At 41.0% G+C, this 26,710-nt stretch overlaps 2 protein-coding genes across 5 annotated transcripts in view; both read left to right on the top strand.

The window, feature by feature from the left end:
• The window catches only part of LOC124150677 (receptor-type tyrosine-protein phosphatase beta-like), a 63,990-nt gene extending 60,807 nt beyond the window's left edge, over window positions 1-3,183 (top strand). For 3 of the 4 annotated variants that reach the window (XM_046522678.2, XM_046522676.2, XM_046522675.2), the window contains one exon: window positions 2,541-3,183. In XM_046522678.2, the coding sequence (XP_046378634.2) occupies window positions 2,541-2,572 (32 nt within the window). In that variant the 3' untranslated portion in view covers window positions 2,573-3,183. Of the gene's footprint in view, window positions 1-1,433; window positions 1,461-2,540 lie in introns of all 4 variants that reach the window. The other variant, XM_046522677.2, reaches the window with a different exon arrangement.
• Window positions 3,184-9,172: 5,989 nt separating this feature from the next.
• The window catches only part of LOC124150676 (probable GPI-anchored adhesin-like protein PGA55), a 60,695-nt gene continuing 43,157 nt past the window's right edge, over window positions 9,173-26,710 (top strand). Inside the window, exon 1 of the mRNA XM_046522672.2 lies at window positions 9,173-9,271. The gene's annotated coding sequence lies outside the window, so the exon portion shown is untranslated. The remainder of the gene's footprint in view (window positions 9,272-26,710) is intronic.

Genomic DNA, 26,710 nt, shown 5'->3' with positions numbered 1-26,710 from the left:
TAATCTCCTCTTGTTTGATTTAGAAAACAATCAGTTGGCAGATGACTTTGTGTTTGGTTATATGTAGAGAGTGTGAGTATATTGGTTAGGTCGTGGAAACTAAATTTTATTATTAGTAAAATATGTCAAGATATGACCAGGTCACCAAGCTGTTTTTTACCAGTTTCCCAGCAGTGAAAAAAACTCATTGAAAGCCAGAGCAAACATTATGGCATATAAACAGAAATATAGTGCCACTTGTAAATCCTGACAATCGTGGCATTTATGGAGCAAATATTAACATTAAATGATGAGAAAAAGACAATCAGGATTGATTGCCCTAAACAAATTATCACACAGCATTTATACCTGAGTTGCACAATGATGAAAAACATTTTCAAACGTTTCTCGGACCTTCCTCAAGGAATTAGATTCTCACTAGGAAATGATGTGGTTGGTAATTTATGTACTGACAGGAGGATTGGAGAATATTTGGTATTGGAAACCCTGCAAGACATACGTTCTTTTACTACATCGGCAGTGATATTCTTAGTGTCTGCTGGGGGGCACGGGTGGCCCAGTCGTCTAAGGTGCCGCGATTCGCTGTGCATAGTTGTGATTGTGGGTTCGAATCCCGGTTCGCCGATTATGTTTCTAGGTTTGTCAGCACCATACCCGTGCTCGTGGGTTTCACCGAAGTGGTAAACGTTTGAGACCTGCATCACTTCAGGCTTTCCCCCCACATTGAGCTGACACGCCGTGATATAACTGTAATAATGTTAAAAGCGGCGTCAAACCCAACTCACTCACTAGTTTCTGCTGGTTCAGGGTGTGGTTCTAAGAGACTATTGTATCAAACCATCACCCTGTTTCTGTGGCGTCACGAGTTAAGAATAGATTTAAAATGCAGTGTTTGTTTTCCTCAGTATTCAATGTTTGTGTTCCTCCAGGAACATATTTCTTAGTTGGTATTTGTTAAATCAGCATATTCTTTATTTATAGAGCTTTTTTTTATTTCTGTTTTTTTTAAAGACTCGGTTAATTGGTTGGTCAAGGAGACAAATGATTCCTTGACCCTATTATCTGAATATTTTTTCATGTTTAAAAGACAAAAGTCGGAGAAGATTTATCTTTTCAAAGGGATCTTTTCTGAGATGGAGAGAGTTCAAATGTGGAAGTTGTCCACAAAAATAATACTTGGATTGACAGTGAAAATTTGGATATGTAGACCATGAATGATAAATGGTCACTTATGAGACTGATGTATGACTTAGAGTTTGAGAATAATAAGTTCTAGTAGATGACCTTAAAATTGTAATGTGCACTAAATTAAACACTTCTATACTTAAGTGTTTTACACAGCATTTTGATCAGTCTGAAATGAACGTATGGTAGAAGAAACACTTTCAGCCCCCACAGTCAGATTAAGTTGAATGTTTTTTTTCTAATTTTAGCATGAGTGACAATGCTAGAGCGTAGCGGTGAGTTATTGCAAGGGCAGATAACTCTTGTGGCTATGTTTCTAAATCCCTGCTTAAGTTGCTTTTGGACTTTCTAATACAGCGATTTTTGCCAGTTCTTTGTCCGATTGCTTTCTGTCTGTACTGATTTTTGTTTAAGTTAGCTTTTAGTTTTGTTAGTTCCTGCAATTTGGTAAAATGGCAATGGTTTGGATAATTGGTTGAATGAATGAATGAATGCATGTTCAACAGATAATAATTTGGAAATATTCCGTATTGGTTTATTAGTTGAGAAAAGTAAATAGAAGCTGTTAAACATTTAAATTTATTGAGTAAATGTTCCTAGTTACATACCTGCAAGGTTTCCTTTAAAGTTTCAACTTTTTATGTTTTTCTGCTTCAGTAGTTTGCAATCTATAACCCTGTCTTATGTAGAGTAATTTCACTTTCTGTGCCATGTTACTAACAAAGAAAGTGTTTATGAAGTAAATATTTGATGTCTTGTACATATACTGAACAAAAAAAGGGATAATGAATATTTTCTTAAGAAATTCTGCTCAGTCTTCACTGGAAAAAAGTATCCTAAAAAATATTCATGATCCCTAACTTCCATATATATCGTAAAAGGCGATTAACGGGATCGGGTGGTCAGGCTCGCTGACTTGGTTGATGCATGTCATCGATCCCAATTGCGTGGATCGATGCTCATGATATTAATCACTGGATTGTCTGGTCCAGACTCGATTGTTTACAGACCGCCATCATATAGCTGGAATATTGCTGAGGGCGGCGTTAAACAACAAACCAAACCAAAAAAACAAACCAAAACCATATATATTCATGCACATTTTTGAAGAACATTTGAAACAGTCAAACTCACTGGATAAAATATCCAACGTTAAAAATGATTTGAGTTTTTTTTAACCTCTTTATTTCACTCAAGCACCCTTGGTAAAAGTGACTTTTTCATTCATTCCTCTTATTTAGCAATCTATTGCCATTTTGCATTTTTGTTCTATGTTTTGGTTTTCTTTCAAATATTTCGGTAATAACTGATTTAAAGTTGTGATATTTCAATGTTTCTTATCATGTCCGTTTCAGATGACGAGGGCATCAATGTGGAGATTCCATGATAAAGAGGTGATGACATGCTCAGAGGTGATGACATACTCAGAGGTCATGGTCATCATTTGTGTTGTGATACATGATTGACACCTGTCAGTCACGGACAATTGTGATATTTCATCATGGATGACGTTTTTCAACAGCATTCGGATTGGATTGTGAAATAGACCAATATTCCTGGGAACAAGATGCAATGTTTCAACCATTTGAAACGGCGCCAACTCATATTTTGACTTGTATTTTTGTACAGTCAAGTTACTTGATCGAGACAATTTGACTTATGCAATGTTTTGTTTGTGAACCGTGAAGTGCAGTATACATTCATGTGTGTAGCGTGTCTTGTGAAATATCAAACTCAATGTGCCGGTGCTCAAATACAAGTTAGGAGCATTATTACATATATATGTTAACCAAGGACTGAAGGACTTCAAATCAAGCTCAAGGGATTCAAATATACCAAACTTTCTGAATATAACTCATTTTATTTCTTATTTAGGAGGGGGCACAGGTGGCCCAGTCGTCTAAGGCGCAGCGATTCGCTGTGCAGAGTTGCGTCCCTTGGACACGCCAGAAACCTATGATTGTGGGTTCGAATCCCGGTTCGCCCCGATTTCTAGGTTTGTCAGCACCATACCCGTGCTCGTGGGTTTCACCGAAGTGGTAAACGTCTGAGACCTGCATCACTTCGGGCTTTCCTCCCACATTAAGCTGACACGCCGCGATATAACTGGAATACTGTTAAAAGCGGCGTTAAAAACCCAACTCGCTCACTCACTCCTATTTAGGGTTTGATACAAGTTATTGTTCGTCAGCTACATTCATGAAAATATTTTGGTGCAAAGGGTCGTCAATGTATGTGACATATTCTTTGACGTGGATTCTGATAGCTGTCAGCTGCATACATGAAAATATTTTTGAGCAAAGTGTCGTCAATGTATGTGACATCTCAATGACTTGGATTCTGACAATCTGACATTGTCAGCTCTGTGTTCCTGTTCCTGTGTGTGGGAACAGTTCGACAGTTTTGAGATTTGTGTCATATTTGTGTCGCTAGTCATAGGTTTTACATGTGCGTTCATCCTTTTATGCCTTTTTAGGATATTTTTAGACATTTCTCTAAAAGTATTTAGCTCACTATTTTTACTATCCCAACGATCTATAGCTTATGTCTAGACAGCTGACAATTCAATCAAATTGTATGAAAGTAGAACACATTTGGTGACAAAATTAATTTTTGTAATCGTAAAACTGTCTTATGAGCTTCCAAAATCAGACCTCTTATCTATACACAGCAGGGGCGGTCAGGTAGCCGAGTGGTTAAAGCGTTTGCTCGTCACGCCGAAGACCCGGGTTCGATTCCCGACATGGGTACAATGTGTGAAGCCCATTTCTGGTTCCCCTGCCGTGATATTGCGGGAACATTGCTAAAAGCGGCGTAAAACCATACTCACTCACTCTAAACACACCATCCTTATATATTTACTGTTTCTTGTTTTTATTTCATTTCATCATCTCATGGCTCAGTAATTGGTGTTTGTCATCTTTTAAGAAAGCGATACACGTGATAAGAAGTCAAGGCAAAGGATCTAAGTTTGCATTATAGTGTAATGGTGCCAACTTTTATGTGTAAATTTTGTGTCCATCTTTCCCGAATGGATATTTGTTTTTATTGCCTGTATCTTTTTCTGCAAACCTGTGTGATATTGTAGACCTTGCCACAGATACACAGCATTACGATACACATTGCCATACGCCCCATTCAGCCATACCAACACACCTCATGAGGCTGGGATAACACCTGTCCTGGGAATATATTGTCTGAATACTGGATCCTGGCATTATTCCTACCACCTGAGGAGGCACGAGTGGCCATGTTGTCTAAGGCGCCGCAATTCGCTGTGCAGAGATACGTCCCTTAGCACGTCAGAAACCTATGATCAGGGGTTCAAATCCCGGTTCGCCTCAATAATGTTTCTAGGTTTGTCAGCACCATTCCCGTTTCACCAAAGTGGTAAACATCTGAGACCTGCATCACTTCGGACTTTCCTCCCACAATAAGCTGGCACGCCGTGATATAACTGGAATAATGTTAAAAGTGGCATTAAACCCAACCCACTCACTCCTACCACCTGAAACAAAATTATTTATCAGGAATACACAGTTACTTGAAATAACTTCTTACTTGGCCTTGGCACAGGTGGCCCAGTCATCTAATGTGCCACTAGTCACTGTGCAGAGTTGCATGCCAGAAACCTACGATTGTGGGTTCGAATCCCAGCCCCGATTATATTTCTATGTTCGTCAGCATCATACACGTTCTTGTGGGTTTCACGGAACTGGTAAATATCTGAGACCTGCATCACTTCGGGCTTTCCTCCCACTGTAATGTAACTGGAGTACTGCTTAAATACGTTCAACCCAACTCAATCACTAGCTCTAACTTGTCCTCCCTGTTTCAATAACAACCAGTATTTTAATAAACTTGTCAACTTTTCACTTTTTGAAATTGTCACATGACAACTTCATTGTCAGCGGCAAACTATCTCAAGTAGAATGTAGGTGGTTCTCGATGAGCTGATGCTGTAGCTGGGATGCAGAATACATCGATATTTGTTGTTGCTGCCTTTTTTTTTGCTGACAGGACAAAATTCGTGACCTCCACTCCTCACTAGTCACACCAGTCTATTATTTATTTTCACAGTCTATTGCCAAAAGGTGAACACATATATACATAGCAAGTTTGCCACCAGCAAATACCATGTTTTTCACAAAACATATTGTGTATGTATTTTCAATGATATTGACATATATTCCCGAGAATGTGTTTATATTGAGATATTTAAATCTAAGGTTGTAACTAATAACATCATATTGAAGCAATTTGTATATATTTCATCCTCAGTGATATCCCACATTTCATTGTTAAATTTTAAATTGTTTGTGCTCATTCATTGACATGGGAATACTACAAAATACCTTAATCTGTACAATAGTGGATGATAAACGTTAGCAAAATGTGTATCCCTCGACTGCAAATAATGTCTTTCTCTTAAATAAATGGCACATCGATAAACAGATATGCATGCAGTGGAACCGTAGGACCAGAGTTTGATGTTATGGTGTGACTTGTAGCTCTCGGGCTGGGATGAAGTACTTGGGTCGGGTGGGTACTGAGTAGGACCCGGGTACCCACAGGACTACCCAGACCCATGGTTACTCACACGATATAGAGTTTATTGACAAAAATTATCTATAACTCCATGGTTACACTACAAGTCACTTATGTCCGTATTTCTCTCTGACTATGCATGTATTCCTTCTTTTATATGTTTGCATAAAGATAGGTTTCAGTCAACTTTGGTATATGCATGACGAGATCATTTTTTACACGTGTCTAAATACTTTTTGCCAGGGCTCTGGTCAAACAATTCCCAATCGGACATTTTCTACCCAACGCTTGCACCTACAGAGGGTACCGGGGTAGGTCTGGTAATAGGGGGTAATTGTCTGGTAATAGGGGGTAATTGTCTGGTAATAGGGGGTAATTGTCTGGTAATAGGGGATAATTGTCTGGTAATAAGGGGTAATTGTCTGGTAATAAGGGGTAATTGTCTGGTAATAGGGGATAATTGTCTGGTAATAGGGGGTAATTGTCTGGTAATAGGGGGTAATTGTCTGGTAATAGGGGGTAATTGTCTGGTAATAGGGGATAATTGTCTGGTAATAGGGGGTAATTGTCTGGTAATTGGGTACCAGGGTAGTAAATTTGGACTCATCCCAGCCCTAATCGGTACTGTATATAGTTTAGATATGCAAATATTGTTTCAGTGGTCAACCGAATGTAAAGTTCTATAAAACTAGGGACAGACTGATAATAAAATGTGCTGATATACGATATTAATAAAGTAAGTACTTCAAATCATGTAGGTATTCAATTATCCTAAGTGTCCTATATGTGTAATACGTATTCAAGTTTATACTCTAAATATTAGATCTGTTACAATGCAAATGAATCAAGATATAAAAAAGTATTAATAGTCTGTATATGATAATATTGTTTCATTATTTAACTTTTTTTAGCTTGGTAACACTGATGCAATGCTAACTGAAATCAACTTTTTTATGTGAGATAAAGTTAAGCTTGGATTAGAAATTCACTTGTCATGTGTCATGATGGTCACAATTCTACAAAGGCAAAGCTCAGGTGATGTATGACTTACTTATGGAACATTCCATTTTTTAAGCTCATTATCAAATTGAAGAACATAGGAAAGTGAATATACATCTATATGCTGTCCAGATCGTTGGTATACAATTTCCAATAGTTCAACCTGAATTACAAGTACCCATTGTTTTGTCATCAGTGTTGTAAAGTGGTGATACTGTAGTTTGTTTGAAGGACTGATATCAAAAGATTGAGTTTTTATGTATGTGTGAAAGCTCAGTAACTCTGCGTTTTATAACATTGGTCATTTATTTGGAATGTTGGACCTTTTACCAGTATGAATGTTTTTTTGTTATTGTAGTAAGCTGTGAGTTAGGCATCTTCCATGCAGCAACAACTACAACAAGCAATGCTAAGAGTATACAGTGATAGATATACACATTCCTAAATGAACATCTCAACAAAAGAAATTAATTTGTAATTGATATATTTTTGTGTGTGTGATGGTAAAATCAAGAAAAGTGAGGGTTTTTTACCCTGACTTGCAATAATTTCTTTAACAAGTTCATGATGTGCCTTAGGATTAATTGAATTAATTAGTTGGTTACTTTGATTGTAAAATAACAAGTATGCCTGAGGCTGTGAATACTTCTCGAGTTGGAGTTGAAAGAATTATCCTAAATCGTTCATCTAACTAAAATTTCTTTCAGCTTCGTAGAGACTTTAAGATGAAGTTCATCTTTGATATTTTTCCTTTTGTTTTGTATTTTCTTTTATTGATTCCTTAACTTTGTAATGTCATTGCCTACACAAGCCTTTCCATAGCTTCTAGTTTGTATACTATGGAGCAACTTTCCTTGAACTTTGTATTTTGTACTTAAATCTTAATTTTGACTTGAAATGTTGTAAATGTACATTGTGATATAACCAAGTGTTCATAAAACAGTCATATCATGGTAGTTTTACTCAACAGGCTCTGTATATAATTCTTATGCAAGGGTGTTTTTATATATAATGGTATATATATTTTTGTATAAATTGGAAGTTTTGTACAGTTGCAGTGTAAAAGTTAGTCAAAATTGTAAAAATTATTGTAGCAATATGACATTAAATATTTTCTCAATAAATCAAAATATGCAGTCATACCTGTGACTTTCTCTCTTCTTTTGTCTCGATGGGGACACAAGTTGTAGTAGGCCTAGTTGTCTCCCCTAGCTGCTGTCAGGATCTGGTTCTTTTCCAGATCCACCTTCAGCTTGGTATGCTTTCATACCTGCCTGGGTTTCATAAAACAGGAGAGGTCAGTGTTATGGCATTGTCCATGACCCTTGCTGGTATGGATTGGGATTTTCAGTAACAGAAAATGGGGATCTAGAGTCTACAGAATGATTAAGAACTTGTACATGTATGCATGGGTGGCAGCTTGACAACAGTGACAAATGTTGATATACACAGTGTTTGCTGTGATTTTTAATATACAGTGTTTTGCTGTAACTTTGATGTTGCAATAGAGACTGTTTTCTGCAACTGTTGTCTGTGCCTCAGGTGTTGTCAGGGACAACCTGAGGAAGTCAGAGATGATGGGGTTAGAAATTTGTGTGACCCTGGTCTTCCTGGTGAATAACCAGGCCCTGCGATTTAACAACAATCAGTACCAGCTTGGGAATTGGAACATGTGTTTAAAATTATTTGGCTTTTTAAGCCAATGAAAAGGTGAAAAAACGCCAGGTTATCCTTGTCAAAATCGTGTGTTGTCGCACAAGATATGTCCAAGTTCCTCGGCTTCCAATATTTGCCTTGCTTCAAGCATGTTAGTGGAGATGTCAAAATGCTTGAACGTAACTTGTGTATTATTTCTTCAATTTTTGAGATAACAATCGTTGAACCCACGTTGTGAATCTTTACATGGTGAGGAATTAATGCAGCCTTTTAAGAGCGGACGTCATGTGTGCAGACTACTTCTGTAACGTTTCCTCATCAGTTGTAATTCGCTGTGCAGAGTTGCGTCCCTTGGGCACGCCAAGAAACCTGTTGTCATGGGTTCGAATCCTGGTTCGCCCCGGTTATGTTTTTGGCTTGTCCCACACCCCATACCAACGGTCGTGGGTTTCACGAAAGTAGTACTCGTCTAAGACCTGCATTACTTACGTCTTCCCCCCCGACATCTATCTGACACTCTGACTGACTCTCCCATTCCCTTATTTCATCTGTTAATCTTGGGGTTGACAATCAAATTGGGTATGACGGTTTGACAAGTTATCAACCGATTTTCATGTTCTATTTGTTTTCACCATCAATAGTGAAAAAAGGATGGAAATATTTTGTTTACTTAAAGTGCCGTAATCCGCTCCCGTTCCATGATTTTAGATGCTGTTATTTCTACCTTTTGGTTCGAGAATTTGTTTAAGGGGTCACGTGACAAATTGAGACGGCGAGATATCGTGCACGCACGTGCACATAGCAGCTTGGCAGACGACCAACTGAATAGACGACGGACGGCATCACACAATCAAGATGCACACGATCCTTATGTATAAGAAAGGTGAGAAGTATTGTATAATTCTGCTTTACTTCCATGCATGGGGGTCATAATATATGATGTAAATTCACCAAACTGTTTTCCCCGCCATTACAGTCGTGTAGCGTGGCCGACGCCAACTCGATGCGTACGTAAAAGAACTGTCTCCTCCTTGATCCAACGTGTTTTAGATTGTCAGTTTACTCGGTCGAGTGAGACTGACATTCGAATGTAAAAACAAAGCACTTTAATACGTCCCTCGGTGAAGTCTGGGTTTTCGAAAGATGGAATATATTGTGATCCTAAATTTAAACATAGGTACAATGTGTGAAGCCCATTTCTGCTGTTCCCCGCCGTGATATTGCTGGAATATTGCTAAAAACGGCGTAAAACCATACTCACTCACTCACTAAATTTGAAACTATATCAAGGGCAAGATGTGTTGGCAACTTGGCAGTTTTAGGGTGTTTGGCGTCGAAGTATTTCAAACGTCTCTTTGGTTTTTTACATATTCTTATTTTATTGTGTTTATCAATCGAACAGTTAATATATCATTTTAGATATATATAGATTGGTGATGTCATACCACAGAGCAGCGGTACGAGCGTGTTTGGGCCAAGAATGAGAATGAGAGAAAGACTAGAGAATGACTTCCCTCTTTGTACAGATAGGAGTATGATGCCTTTATCGTATGACGAAATCTTGCTCATGATATTGTATATATGAAAAAGTTGACAAATGTTTAAGTGACCACAATTTCATCATTGTACTGTAATAGCAACGTTTCCGTATAGATATTTATACTGTTGTCAAGCAGAGGTATAGCGGTAAAAGGGCCTTTACCGAATTGTCGCTATTACAATATAGTAAGGAAGTTGTTATCCATAATCTCTTGTCAACTTTGTCATGCGTCAACGTCTGAGAAATGCCTACTAACCCATTCATTGTACATGTGCATTCAGAAAATCACCGAGGTTGTATTTCGATAAAAGGGTTTTATTTATCCAATCCGGTTGATCGTTTATGCCTTTGATTTCATCCCCCGCCGAATGGGAACCATTCTCTTTGGTCCACATTCAACGAGTCTGTGTGTCGTTTTGTACTTCTCATACTTTTTCAACAATAGAGAAGTTCGAGTATTTATCAAACTGTAGTATGTCAAGGTGGGGACAACCACAAGTGAACGGCTCGGCTTTTAATGTAGAAACGTAATGAAAATATTCGAGTCCGGCTATTTGTGAGCATCTTACGGAACGCCAATAAAATGCACCGCCATCGCCTCGCTTGACCCACCTTTTTCACATAATGCTGAACTTATATGTCTCAAACACTAGTCAACCAGTGTACGCTTCCAAATCACCCGTGAAGATCCGGGGTAGAATAGGTCTTCAGCAACCCATTCTTGCCGTAAGAGGCGTCTAACGGGATCGGGTGGTCAGGCTCGCTGACTTGGTTGAAGCATGTCCTCGATCCCAATCGCGTGGCTCGATGCGCATGATGTCAATCACTGGATCGTCCGACTCGATTGTCCAGACTCCATTATTTACAGACCGCCGTCATATAGCTGGAATATTGCTGAGAGCGGCGTAAAACAACGAACCAAACCAAACCAAACCGAACCAAAACGCTTCCAAATTGAAGAAATACAGCAACATTCAGGTTTGATGCAGCTATAGGTGATATGGGCGCAATTCACTGAGCATAACTTGGGTCCGTTACGCGTGCCAGAGTGAGTGAGTATGGTTTTACGCCGCTTTTAGCAATATTCCAGCAATATCACGGCGGGGGACACCAGAAATGGGCTTCACACATTGTACCCATGTCGGGAATCGAACCCGGGTCTTCGGCGTGACGAGCGAACGCTTTAACCACTAGGCTACCCGACCGCCCCTACGCGTGCCAGAAACCGTGGGCTCGAATCCCGGATTCGCCATGATTGTTTCTTGTTTTGCGAGCATCATACACGTGCTCGTTTGTTTCACGTGATAAACGTTTAAGAGCAGGGTCAGTTCTAATCTCCCACATTAAACCCTCACCTGGTGTTGAAACTAATACTGTTCAAGGCGTCGTTACCCCAAACTCACTCGAATGAACAAAACTTAGATTGTAGTGCATTTATAAAAAAAACATTAATTATGGTTCCGACTATTTCATCAAATGGAAACGACACTGAGCATGAAATCTAAAAGCGAATCATAGCTCGATCGAACATCGCAGCCAATCAGTGAAGGGTACAGACACCTAGGTTCACCAATTGTACACTCACGAGAAAGCCTATGTAATGTCACTAGTGCACCATCAGATCCATGTGAAATACAGGAACTTAGTTAATTATGTATGGGAAAAGTTCGCTGTGCAGAGTTGCGTCCCTTGGGTACGCCAGGAACCTATGATCGTGTTTTCGAATCCCGGTTCGCCCCGATTATGTTACTAGGTTTGTTTGCACCATGCTCGTGCTCTTGGGTTTCACCGAAGAGGTAAACGTCTGAGACCTGCATCACTTCGGGCTTTCCTCCCTCATTAAGCTGACACGCCGCGATATGACTGGAATACTGTTAAAAGCGATGTTAAACGCAACTCACTCACTCACTCACTCCTGGATGTTCTCTCGCCTCTTACGTTTTTCAGGCAGTTATTTCTTGATTCATTCAACTGCGTGAATCCCAAGTCTGGTTTCCTCCGCCCTCATGTAGCCAGAATATTGCTAAAGGCGGCGTAAAAAAATACTCACTTACTGGGTACAATGTGTGAAACCCATTTCGGGTGTCCCCCGCCGTGATATTGCTGGAATATTGCTAGAAACCATACTCACTCACTCATACCGTATTCATTAACCTATTTTGTACTACAAGTGGTCCCCAATATATATTGGCAGGGCTTAACAGTTATAGTCAAACACGACTTTTATTGCCTCTCACCTTATTTTTGTATGCTGAAGTTATAAAGATTACATTACCAAGCGACAAGAACCGGTACAATCACCAATCGATAAGTATCAAGTTTGTGTTGTTGTTGCGAAAACTGGTCAACAAAACAAACCGCAAACAGTTACTAAATGTTCTGTGAAAATATTGTGTTGTGTTGGTAAGCTATGTCGTATATATTCGGCCTCGGATCCGGCATTCCTTCTGCCTGCTGAAGCGGAACATTCTACAGTCAGACAACGAGTGCCCGTATCACGATATTACGCCCACTGTGGAAGACACTCATGTACTCGTCCTTTTAACAAAACAGCACTGAGACAGGTCGTGCTGGATTGTTGTGCAAAATAAATGCCCGTGAGAGATACTTGGAACCTAACTAAAAATGTTATTGTGGTCATATTGTATTGACAAACGAAAAATGAGTAATGTTATGAACTGTATGGCTGTACATACTGATCATTCTTCTAACTGTTTATGCACCTAACCATTATTCAAGGTGACCCGTGAAGATCCGGGGTAGAATAGGTCTTCAGCATGCTTGCTGTAAAAGGCGACTATGCTTGTCCTAAAAGGCGACTAACGGGATCGGGTGGTCAGGCTCGCTGATTTGGGTGATGCAAGACATCGATCCGAATCGCGGATCGATGTTCATGATGTCAATCACTGGATTGTCTGGTCCAGACTCGATTATTTACAGACCTCCGTCATATAGCTGTACTATTGCTGAGTGCGGCTTTAAACAACAAACAAACAAACAAAACAATTATTCAAGGTGATTCCGATGTTTCGCGTATTTAAAAATGTGAACGTCAAATTTATCTTCCTTTTTTTGTCTGCTGTATATTTTGAATGTCGAATAAAAATAATAATTCAAGTTGAAAAAATTGCAACGCAGAATTTTGATAATAAAATATAGTCTCAAATAAACCATTAAAAATATAGAGCCAGGCCGTCCCTGATTGTTCTCAGGCTTCCTTCTTCATGCGCAAGCGTCCGCCCGGAGAGCAGAAGGTCCGGGGTTCAATCCCCGACCGCGTCATACCAAAAGACGTTAAAAGATGGTACTTGTTGTTACCCTGTCTGGCGTTCGGGCTAAAACAAGGACTGGTCGGCTAGGAGTCAGTATACTGTGTCTGAGTCGGGTATTCATGTTAAACTGCGGCATGGTATCTCAGTGAGCTAGCACTATAAATAGGCATCAGTCCGGACTAGTACAAGCAGTCACACAAACACACACACGTACATGCACGTCGCTATATAAGTGCAATAATCTTGGACGCGACGTTAAACCCCATTTCACCTCACCTTCTTCATGCGCATGCGTTACCCCCAGCGTAAACTATCTCTTCACAATGTTCTACTCCTTATGGATTTACATTGTGTTACGAGGACCTATATATATATATATATATATATATATATATATATATATATATATATATATATATATATATATATATATATATATTACCCACAAAGGTAAAGTCTGTTTTCACTGATTTCAAGTTACTGTGATTTCAACATCCCATGGCATTATTTGTTTCGTATAGTTGTGGAGGCAATTTCGATTGACAAAGACGCAGACCCACCGTATTCCATTCACTGCTCACGTCGATCCGAACACCACAGAGCGCATCTAAGTAAGCATGTTAACATAAATTACAACCGAGTATCAAGATGTCCCATTAAACTGATCCATGTCGGATAAATGTGGACATGCAATTCCCACTAAGCACGGCGGCATTCCTGAGGTGTGTCAATGTGTCAGGCTGGCATGTGCCCGCATCCAAGTCAATTCATTACCCCCTTCCATACAAATGTATATCCCGTCCAGTCCAGCACATGGATCACTAACCACATTCTTTCCGAGGAATTTATATCACGTTGTTTGAATATTACACAAAATTGGGTGAAGTGACCTTTCAGAGAAACTCTCCAAACGCATAGTTATGGTATGTGTGTGCACCTGGCGTTAGATTACTTCACGTGCAATGAATGGATTGGCTATGCTGTTTGAAACCTTGGTTAGTTTAAGGAACAGGTCATGCAATATTGCAATTTTGTTTGAACCATCGCAATTCCTGCAAAGTAACAGGTCAAGGTGGTATTATCATACACTACCCAAAGTTTGATAGGGATGTTTGTGTTATTATCCGCCGCCCAACAAAGTTGGCGGGGGATATAGAAACGGGCTCCGTCCGTCACGTTTCGTTTCCGGAGCATAACTCAGAAACCGTTCAATATTTTTTCATGAAACTTTGCAGGTCTGTCAGGTACATGCTGAATTGGTGCCTTTTGCTATTTAGACATTTTAGACATTTTCATTTTTTACCTTTCCATGGCAACAAGATGGACTTAGGTTCTGTGAGGGTAGGGTTCGTTTCCGGAGCATAACTCATAAACCGTTCAATATTTTTTCATAAAACTATGCAGGTCTGTCAGGTACATGCTGAACTGGTGCCTTTTGCTATTAAGAGTTTTTAGAAATTTTATTTTTTACGTTTCCCTGGCAACAAGATGGACTTAGGTTCAAACTCTTCTGTTTTTTTAACAATTCCCATGACAAGTTCCACCTCGGTTGAAAAAGGTTAGGGTTTGTTTAGATTTAATTATGTCATAAATTCTGCAACAGGGGCGGGGGATATAGCCACGTTAGTGGCAAACTCGTTTCTTTTTCAAATGTTGAGAAGTATATTATTATTGTCCCATCGTCGCATTACACGTTTGTCCGCCCATCTTTATTGACAATGTTCACCTACTACAGCTTGTCTGTCCTAGCCGTCACTTACCACCTGTCCATCAAGCTGGTCCAGGACTGCAGCGTAATGGTATACTCCGATAAAGCGCTGATAAAATACTGCTGTAATTATTGACATTTAACCTGAATTCTTCAAATGGCTGGAAGCTTTTTTCATTATCTCTGCCGTCCGTGAATATGTGTCAGGACATTGTATGAAAGAGCCCGGCTTTGTAACGTGAGAACTGGGTCGTCCTTATGTGTATTGATCTGATGAGGCACGCCGTATGTAGGTAATCCTAGCCCGCCCACAACTTACCTCCCTACTCATCGTCACTGTCGCTGCGATGTGGACACAAACAGGCCTTAGTGATGTATACGACCTTGAAGCTGGTAATATTTGCTTATGCGTATGTGCTTATAGTTATATGGTCTTTCCCAACGATTGCTCTATTGAGTTGATGGGTAAAGGTCAAAGTCGAGAATGTTTGGATTGTATTTATCAGTCACACATTAAATTAAGTCACTCAAACGAATACATTGTCTTTGTACCTGTGAAGTTATATAGGCCATGGTCTGTGAAGTAATACTCTTCGACGAAGTCCATGCTGACCCACAGATAGTTCGTTTTTCAACTCGGCAGATTTCCATTCGATCGTATTCGTAATCATCGTTTGTAATGCATTGGGAGACCACACACAAATGTATTTGGATACACACTGGAGCATGGTTTTCGATTCAATTCAAAGCTCGACATAGATACGGGGGCACGGGTGGCCCAGTCGTCTAAGGCGCCGCGATTCGCTGTGCAGAGTTGCGTCCCTTGGGCACGCCAGAAACCTGTGATTGTGGGTTCGAATCCCGGTTCGCCCCGATTATGTTTCTAGGTGTGTCAGCACCATACCCGTGCTCGTGGGTTTCACCGAAGTGGTAAACGTCTGATACCTGCATCACTTCGGGCTTTCCTCCCACATTTAGCTGACACGCCGTGATGTAACTGGAATACTGTTAACAGCGGCGTTAAACCCAACTCACTCACTCGACATAGATACACATTAATACTAATAAAAGCATTCTTTTGTAAGATCATTAATGTCTATAACGATAATATACACTGAACGTGGTTTCAGGCGGTATGCTGAAACAACTGGGCAAAGTGTAAGTCCCAACAATATTACACACTGAGCAAGTTAAATGTGAATCTCAACAACGTTACACCCCGCGCAAGGTAGATCGTGTCGATCTAGTTAATGTTACACACTCAGCAAGGTGAGTGAGAGTGAGGGAGTGAAGTTTTACGCCGCCTTTAACAATATTACGCAGTATCACGGCAGACACCAGAAATGGGCTTCACATATTGTACCCATGTGGGAAATCGAACCGGGGTCTTCGGCATGCCAAGCGAACGCTTTAACCACCAGGCTACCCCACCAACCTTGAACGAGGTAGACCATGTAAATCTCAGCAACGTTACTCTCAGCACGGTAGACATGTTCATTTCGACAACGTTACACATTAAGCTACGTAGGCCATGCATATCTCGTTAATGTTACACACTGAGCACACTACAGCATGTAAATCTCGACTTTACACATTTAGCTGACCCGTGAAGATCCGGGGTAGAATAGATCTTCAGCAACCCATGCTTGCCGTAAAAGGCGACTGTGCTGGTCGTAAAAGGCGACTAACGGGATCGGGTGGTCAGGTTCGCTGACTTGGTTGATGCATGTCATCGATCCCAATTGCGTGGGTCGGTGCTCATGATGTCAATCACTGGATTGGCTGGTCCAGACTCGATTATTTACAGACCGCCGTCATATAGCTGGAATATTGCTGAGTGCGGCGTTAAACAACAAACCAACCAACCAACCAACCAACCAACCAACACATTTAGCTAGGTACGAGACCAGGTAATCCTTGATATTACACAATGAGCAGGTTAAACTATATGGATCTCCTCAACGTGACACACCTGGCACAGTAGACCATGTAAATCTCGACGTGACACACCTGCCACAGTAGACCATGTAAATCTTGACGTGACACACTGAGAACAGTAGACCATGTAAATCTCGACGTTGCACACTGAGAACAGTAGACCATGTACATCTCGACGTTACACACCTGGCACAGTAGACCATGTAAATCTCGACGTGACACACCTGGCACAGTAGACCATGTAAATCTCGACGTGACACACCTGGCACAGTAGACCATGTAAATGCCGACGTGACACACCTGGCACGGTAGACAATGTAAATCTCGACGTGACACCTGGCACGGGACCATGTGAATGTCGACGGTACACACCTGGCACAGTAGACCATGTAAATCTCGACGTTGCACACTGAGAACAGTAGACCATGTAACTCCATACAACATTACGGTGAGCGAGGTAATCTCGTTAACCTTACGCATTGAGCAAAGTCATGTGGCATGTCATTTTCTATTAGTCTCAGCAACCCATGTGTATCGTTAGAGGCGACTGACGGCATCGGGTGGTCAGGCTCGCTGACTTGGTAGATGCAAGTCATCGTATCCCAATTTCCTGGATCCATGCGCATGATGTCAATCACTGGATTGTCTGGTCCAGACGCGATTATATATAGATGGGAGTGCTGAGTGCGGCGTTAGGCAAGAAAAAAACACCAAAACATACAAAACAATGCAAGACATTGAGGAGTTTCCTTGAAGATGTCATCAAACTTCGAATTTCACCTGGAAAGCACTGCTTTTCGTAAGATGTGACTAACGGGATCGGGTGGACAGGCTCTCGTTGAAGCATGTCATCGATCCCAATTGTATTGGTCGATGCTCATGATATCAATCACTGGATTGTCTGGTCCAGACTCGAATACGTACAGACCACCGTCATATAGCTCGAATGTTACTGAGTGCGACGTAAAACAACAAACCAAACCAAACCTTGAAGGCACATAATCGTGGTTTAAAATTCCGCCTTATCGGTTGTCCCCAAAATCTCCACCAAATTTACTCTTGTCCTAATTCAACTCGTGTTATATCTTGTGCAGAATGAGCCCCGTCCATGATAAAGATAACAGTGGGAGTGGAATGGGATTAGATGTGCACTGGACCAGTTAGTTTGAGGAAGTGTGTGCGTGATAGCACCACATCAGTAAGGTACTGACATCGGAGAAGCAAGAAGTCAGTCAACTAATCATCCTGCCATTTTACGCAAAGACAATATTTGGCTAAGTCCAAAATAAGCCATTAACACTGAAATGAAAACTGAAATTGTTTTGATTCTGTTTGAAGTACTGTTGTGTATTGTGTGTCACTTCCTTGTACCTGCGTCTAGTATTGTTACCTTAATCCCCGCTGTGTTGTACAAGACAAGCATTGTTGTCCAGAGAGGTTTCCCTTGTGGGCCTTACGAGACATGTATACTAGACCAGGATGCTACTACGCGTTAGCTGGCCCAGGATGTCTGCCCGGCGTAATATTGTCGTCTATCTATGGGTGGAACGGCGGTAGCAAGTCACAATTAACAACACTCAACACGGAAACTTGAAACATAAACTGACAGTTTTGCTTTATGGTAGTAGTAGAAGTTGTAAAATGAACCACGTGATCATACTGGGAAAAAGAGTTGTGGAATAGAATGTAGAAATTAGCATTTTGTGGGTCCACATTTGGAAAGGTGACATGAACGAGATATAAAATTATAAATGAATGCATCAAGGTGAAATATTAACGGTTTACTCCCACGTTTTCTCCTTTGTGCGGTGTGTGTGTGTGTGGTGGTGGTGGTGGTGGTGGTGGTGGTGTGTGTGTGTGTGTAGTGTGGTGTGGTGTGGTGTGTGCGCGCCTGCGTGTGTATGTGGTGTGTATGCGGGGTCAGTTTGCATAAACGTTTGCTCATTTCGTTAGTTACATGAGTTTTCAAACAAAACAAACAAATTTTGTAAAATTGTAACTTGTGTTCCAAATATCTCCAGGGAATTATAGCGATTTTCTTTTCGTTTGGGGCGGGTTGTTTCGGCAGATCCTCTGACTGTATATATGGACTACGAGTAAAGGAAACACACGCTTAGCGAAACTCAAATCAGCACGTAAGACACAGGTGGTTCGGTGTTGTTTATGTGCTTTACATTATTTCACAATGACAGGAATGTGAATTTAGGATCGGTTATGACCTTGGGGAAATAACGCACGGGTGAGTGCTCCCTACATGCATATACGTGCCGCGAGATGACGGATCTTCGCGATGAATGTGCCTCTTTTGCATCAACACAAATAGAGTTGTCAAAAAGTAAGGGAAAGGTTATGGTTTTGCCTGCGTATGACATACTGCGTCGTCCGATGGTGTCGCCAGTGGTGTTAGCGTATGTCGCTGTGAGTCATGTCGTAATGGGCATTGGAGCGTGAAAGTGCAGAAACGCAGAAACGCACTACAGTCGACTTGATCCCCGTTGCATGATAAAATGTACTTCAAACGAATTTATCTTATTTGTATTGTTGATGACACCTTCATGATCGAAACCCTGACCTCTGTTTACTGTACGCCCACTTTGGTTATGAGTGAGTGCGTTCGGTTAACACCGCTTTGAACAATATTTCGGTAATAGGGCCCCATGCTATCTCCATGTGGGAGAAAAGCCCGAAGTGATCCGAGTCTTCGACGTTTTCCACTTTGTTGAAACCAACGAGCACGGGTGTGATGATGACAATTTATAACCTACAAACATAATTGATCAAGAAGTACTTTGTTTATGATACATGCATAAACATATCGATATTAAACCAATTGAAACAGGATTAAAAATGACTGTACATGTTGTCGATGGTTGCATTGTTTGTAATGACAGTACATGCTGTTGAAAGTTGCAACGTTTGTAATGACTTCATTCTGTTGAAGGTTGCAACGTTTGTAATGACTACATTCTGTTGAAGGTTGCAACGTTTGTAATGACTACATTCTGTTGAAGGTTGCATCGTTTGTAATGACAGTACATGCTGTTGAAGGTTGCAACGTTTGTAATGACTACATGCTGTTGAAGGTTGCAACGTTTGTAATGACAGTACACATGTCATTGCTGTTGAAGGTTGCAACGTTTGTAATGACTACATGCTGTTGAAGGTTGCAACGTTTGTAATGACTACATTCTGTTGAAGGTTACAACGTTTGTAATGACTACATGCTGCTGAAGGTTGCAACGTTTGTAATGACTACATGCTGTTGAAGGTTGCAACGTTTGTAATGACTACATCCTTTTGAAGGTTGCAACGTTTGTAATGACTACATGCTGTTGAAGGTTGCAACGTTTGTAATGACAGTACACATGTCATTGCTGTTGAAGGTTGCAACGTTTGTAATGACAGTACATGCTGTTGAAGGTTGCAACGTTTGTAATGACTACATGCTGTTGAAGGTTACAACGTTTGTAATGACTACATTCTGTTGAAGGTTGCAACGTTTGTAATGACAGTACATGCTGTTGAAGGTTGCAACGTTTGTAATGACTACATTCTGTTGAAGGTTACAACGTTTGTAATGACTACATGCTGTTGAAGGTTGCAACGTTTGTAATAACTACATGCTGCTGAAGGTTGCAACGTTTGTAATGACTACATTCTGTTGAAGGTTGGAACAGTTTCAGTAGAGGACTTTCTCCCATTCGTCCCCAAGACACCAATCATTGTGGCACGTCACAGTTATTGGTGCTCGGACAATGTACCTGGAAGAACGTATATGGTGTAGTAATCACACAGAAATCTAACTCATTGGTCAATCAACATTTAGTGGAAACCAAATGACAAACATATTTTGGGAAGGATTTGAAAATGAAATTCGTACCAAATCATACGAGCCTCGTCTCACGCGATCGTAGCCCTTCCACTAAAGAAAGTTAAGTTTCGTCCTCAAAGGCTTGGTGAAACGGGGCCAAAGATTCCAGTGTCCGTAACACTATACACTCGATTAACATACCAGAACTTTGATGTTAAACTATTCAGTGATAACACAAAATATTGCGTTTTAATTGGTATAATTATGTAGCAGATAAGATTTCCGAACTCTGACAATCAACGGGGTCTCCTAAATACCTGATGTGAGCCATCGAAATGTTTGTAAGCCAAGGTTAATAATCCGTTTCGACTTTTGTATGTCCACACCATTCCAGTGGGTGGGTGTGTTGGGGGGCGTGGCATATTGACGCATGCTTGGACACCTTGGTTAGGATGACACGTGTTCTAGAAGCCATTCGCTGATGGTGCTTGACGATAACCTTTAAGAAACCTTGTTGTAATGACAGTCGACGAAACAATCTCTGGTCAGTGTGTTTACAGGCGAGTGTTGGCGACAGTAATATGGCGTTCTTTTAACTTAGTTCGGATTCCACGTTGGAACAGGCTTAAGCGCTCATACACACGACTTATGTTTTGTTTGTTACTGCGATTCTTCGTGACAGGCTGTAATTTATATGAACATGTATCACATATGTCTGTGTATTTCTTTCGGTCCCCATGAAGATCCGGGTTAGAATTGTTCTTCAATAATCCATGCTTGTACAGAACAAAAATTATTTATTGTAGTGCCATTGTAGTAGAACGCGACGTTAAACCCCGTTGCACCTCACCTACAACCTGGTTGTCGTGTAAAAGCCGATTAACATTAGAATAATAATGTCACAATGGTTGATTTTCATCGTGCCCGACATCGTCATGCTTTCGTGCAGTCATCCATTGACTAGCGTGGCCCAGCCTATTAATATTCTCCGATAGTGCCCACAACTGTGTAAAAAAAAAATTCACCCAATCACCATTATTGATACTACGAGTGTTGACACCGCCTTGGTGTCATTCTATATCAATCTCTTTTACAGCCCTGGGAAATGTTTTATTTTGCCGCTGGTCCATGTGGGGCATGGCGTATGACCTTAAGAACAACCACAACCATTCAAACCCTTGATGCCGATGTGACGTTAAATATTAACTCACTCACTCAAACACTTGATTACACACAGCTTAGGAAATATTTACTGTATCTCAATGACACTTGGTATATGAAATGACACAGGAACGTATAAAGTCAAAATCATTGGTCGTTTGTCAAGTTCACACACTTTACGGGGGCATGGGTTGCCCAGTCGTCTAAGGGGTCGCGATTCGCTGTGCAGAGTTGCGTCCCTTGGGCACGCCAGAAACCTATGATTGTATGTTCGAATCCCGGTTCGCCCCGATTATGTTTCTAGGTTTGTCAGCCCGAGCTCGTGGGTTTCGCCGAAGTGGTAAACGTCTGAGACCTACATCACTACGGGCTTTTAACGCCATAGAGGTCATACCTGAAATATATTTGATTTGACATTCCTTGTTACCTGTAAAAAGTTGAATTAACTCGCATGGTTATGCTCAAAGTGAACTTGTTTACCCGATGACTTACTTCAAGTGGTTAGAGCTTGATACAAACCATCCTTATTTATGGCGTGGATGGAATAACCTTCGCCTGTGTGTGTGTGCAAGCACGTCGCTGTATAAGTGCAATTATCTTGAACGCGACGTTAAGCCCCACATCACCCAACCTATTATTTGAGGAGCACATTTGATACTTTTTTTTGTATTTTTTAGATCATCTTGATCATGGTGTGGGAATGTGTTGAAGCTAGTGATGTCAGCAGATGTACGGTGATGTCAACAGATAACCGCCAACTTTGCAAAATTATGGTCTCCGACAGACCCACTTTCGTTCTGAGTATATGGGAAACCATTCATGTCTTGAAACGGTATGAGCGAGTGTATGCTAGTCTGCTTCTTTATTCGTGTTGGACAGTGGGTTAGCTGAGTGGTTAAGGCGTTCGCTCGCCACGCCGAAGGCCCGGGTTCGATTCTCCAAACGGGTACAATGTGTGAAGCCCGTTCCTGGTGTCCCTCGATGTTGCTGGAATATTGCTAAAATTGCTAGAATATTCGTAATGGTGGTAGTCATCATTGCAATTCACTTTAACGGACACTGTTTGTCGCTGTCTTTCGCTGTCTTTGAATACTTAATTCCCGATACATGTCTTGACTTTTAGCGAACTTAGTTTGTGTTCCTTGGCGCATCGATACTATTCTGATGACTGAAGAAGTCTGTATTTAAGCGTTCGTACATCAAGATGTTCCCCATGACCCTTCACTAAACACCCCAAAGGCAACCGTCACATATAGCGTGTGGTTCGTGAGCTCAGTGGCAAATTGCAGATTGATGTTGATTGGTTGGCTGGTTTGTTGTTTTACGCCGCACTCAGCAATATTCCAGCTATATGACGGCGGTCTGTAAATAATCGAGTCTGGACCAGCCAATCCAGTGATTGACATTATGAACATCGATCCACGCATTTGGGATCAATGACATGCATCAACCAAGGCAGCGAGCCTGACCACCCGATTCTGTTAGTCGCCTCTTACGACAAGCATGGTCGCCTTTTACGGCAAGCATGGGTTGCTGAAGACCTATTCCACCCCGGATCTTCACGCGATGATGTGGACTGAGATCACATGTGCAAACCATATACACTATACATGATTGAGTTTGGTTTCAAAGTGTAATTCTTCTTCGCCGTTATATAACTCTAAATATTGTTCAAAGCAAGTGTTAAACCAAACTCACCCCTTAGCTAACGTAAAACTGTAATTGAGTATCGTTAGCCTGACGGCTTAATGTGGGAGGAAAGCCTCAAGTGACACAGGTTTACCCCTTTGGTTTTGTTTGTTTGTTTGTTGTTTAACGCTGCAGCCAGTATTATTCCAGCTATATGACAGCGGCCTGTAAATAATCGAGTATGTACCAGACAATCCAGTGGTTGATATCATGAGCATCGATCCACGCAATTAGGATACGATGACATGCATCAACCAAGTCAGCGTGCCTGACCACCAGATCGCGTTACTCCTTTGGTGAAACCCACGGGAACATGTATTGTGCTGACATCCCAAAGATCACAACCAGGGTTTAACATTATGCATGAAGCTGTTAACATATTTAGTGTCTGCCACCTGAAGCAACTGCCGAACAGACGGTCAGAAGTAGGCATAATGGAATGTTTCTGTCTCAGATTAGTAATTCCTAGCGTCGCCAGATGGACTTAGCTCGCTTAGCTGTGACTTTGTTTATAAGTGGACCGTCATTATATTTGTTTGTTTTTTTCATAACCGGCGTGTGTAACTGATGGGAATACCATATTCGACGTAATAAGCGCCCACGGCGATATTTGCTAATATATAGGCTAGTGAACAATCCCAATTAGCACCCCTTTCGATTGATCAATGTACACTTATTTATTCGTGTATAATACGCACTCGTGTGTTATATGCACCCTTATTTATGGGCAGTTAACTTCTGGAAAATATATCTGTCGTGTATAATACGCACAGACTTTCTTTTGTATCATTTCAGGCTGTCAGTATAAAACAAGAAATTTACGATCTTTCAACTCTATTTTTTCTCTCCAAAATTATATTCTAATAAGAGACCATTATTTCTAATTTTGGGAGCGCCCTGGGCGCTTATTACGTCGAATACGGTAGTAAACATCCACCGTGTTGAATGGCCGAGTAACTGTAGTGATGTATGACAATTTGCCTCCACATATCTCGCCAGCTTACGCCAGGTCGGAATAAATACCACTGGAGATTGTGGTGCGTGTGCTGGGTGTGTATCGGGGGATTTGGAGTACACCTGTGTACGATCCGTTTCCTGTTTGTTCGGTGCATATTTCCAGATGAAATACCAACGTTTTGTCATGGTACAAGTCATTCATGGAAACATGGTCAGTGCACCAACAACACTACCTGTGGTGCTGTCGTGAATATGTTGAGTATGAATGAACTACATGTGCAAAAATGAAGAAAGTTTCGCCGCTTTCTAAAGCATCCCCCTCCCCATTTTAGTCCCTTTTCATCGCATACGTGCGATAGCTAAGGCAGGGACTACTACTCCGCAGTTTATTTCGGTCTGGTGGTTTATGTACAATAGCTAGACTTTAGTAGAAAACAACTAATCCTTGATTTTCGCTACATTCTGTCCCTGTAAAGATGAAAGCACCTTAAGAAGATATTTAAGAAGTGGCCTCAAGGGGTTACGCTCTTTTGAAAGAACATATGGATCCGCCTCTGTGTAACATGTAGCTGGTTCTCATCAAGATGGGGGCGGTCGGGTAGCCTAGTGGTTAAAGAGTTCGCTCTTCACGCCGAAGACCCGGGTTCGATTCCCGACATGGGTACAATTCTGTGTCCCCCGCCGTGATATTGCTGGAATATTGCTAAAAGCGGCGTAAAATCATACTCACTCGCTCACTCACCAAGATGACCCCCAAGTCGATCAGACTTCTAAACAGTACGTGCGAGCGCAAACAATGGCCAATTACGGCGATCGCCCTACCCAGCGAGCCGCAGCATTTACAAAATGTCTACCTCGTTACGTATGCTACCACACAGAAAGTTAATAGGCGCAACGAAATCTCGGTCACTTGGACGCTCATTAATTCTACATACTTGTGATACTTAAGTACGCTCATGTATTACAATAGCCAGCTCCTTGACATTTACACATTCATCTTCAGTTACATGTGACAGCTAAAGAAATCCTGACACTAGAACGAAATTGAAACTTAGTACCACATACCATTTGCTATAAGCCTTTTATTTCTTAAAAGAAAGTATCACCAATACCTCCATTGAAATTTGGTATTTTTGTTCTTCTGTATTCTTGCTTATATTTGGGTATTCTGTGTCATTATGTACCGTGTACAAGATATACGTAGTCTTCGTCGAAAAACAGTTGTCCTGGCAATGCCACTGGCGGTAGCTTCGTGAATGTCCAGCATGAGTTCCAGCTCTTCTTCCAATATAAATATACTTTCTTACTTTCTTACTAGCCAGTCGTGACGAGCCGACTAATGGGATCGGGTGGCCAGGCTCGCTGACTTGGTTGCTGCATGTCATCGTATCCCAATTGCGTGGATCTATGCTCATGATATCAATCGCTGGATTTTCTGGTCAAGACTCGACTATTTACAGACCGCCGTCGTATTGCTGGAATACTGTTGAGTTCGGCGTTAAACAACAAAGATACAAAGTTAATTTGACTGACATTTATCGTCATGACATTTTCACTGACATTTCATCAGTTCCCTTTAGTTAGCTTTTCACTGAACAAACAAACAAACAAACAAATGTCACTTGGCCAGGTTCCTTTCCTTCATACAGATAGGTTTTATGGTACTTTCCGTCATGTGCTACGACATTGATCTTGTTTTCAGCTAATTGATATTATACCACAAAAGGTAAACACGCTTTCTAACAGCCAAGCTCCAACCCACGAAACGAGCTTTCGGTACACTTTCCGGCACGTGGGACGACATTGATTTTGAGTGATATGGGTAGTGGCTATATATATTTAAGAGGGGCCATACATTTTGTTCAGTTTATTTAGGGGGACAGGTAGAAGTATATCCCTGACGTTTTCCTGCCCAAGGACGGGGTAGGGATGTTATATTAATATCTATCCTGGGGTTATTACATGGAGAACGACGTCACGTCCCCGGGGCTTGTTTAGCTGGTGTTGTACACTGTGTTAATTGATTCACCGAGATTTACATGACCAATTACTATAACTAATCGCCGTGTCAGTTTTCCGAGACATTAAATTGTTTTGTACATCTTAATTTAAATATTAAAAATATCACATCCAACCATTAAATGTGTGCCTCGATAGTTTACACATAACTGGTAGAATTATTTGGTACTAGAAAGATAAGTTCAGAATGACTATGAACAATAACATTCATTTCGAACGCGCTGCAA

This window comes from Haliotis rufescens, unplaced genomic scaffold (assembly GCF_023055435.1).
Source record: "Haliotis rufescens isolate VD_foot unplaced genomic scaffold, xgHalRufe1.0.p SCAF_119, whole genome shotgun sequence".
Lineage (NCBI taxonomy): Eukaryota > Metazoa > Mollusca > Gastropoda > Lepetellida > Haliotidae > Haliotis > Haliotis rufescens.
This window is presented reverse-complemented; position numbering and strand designations above follow the sequence as displayed.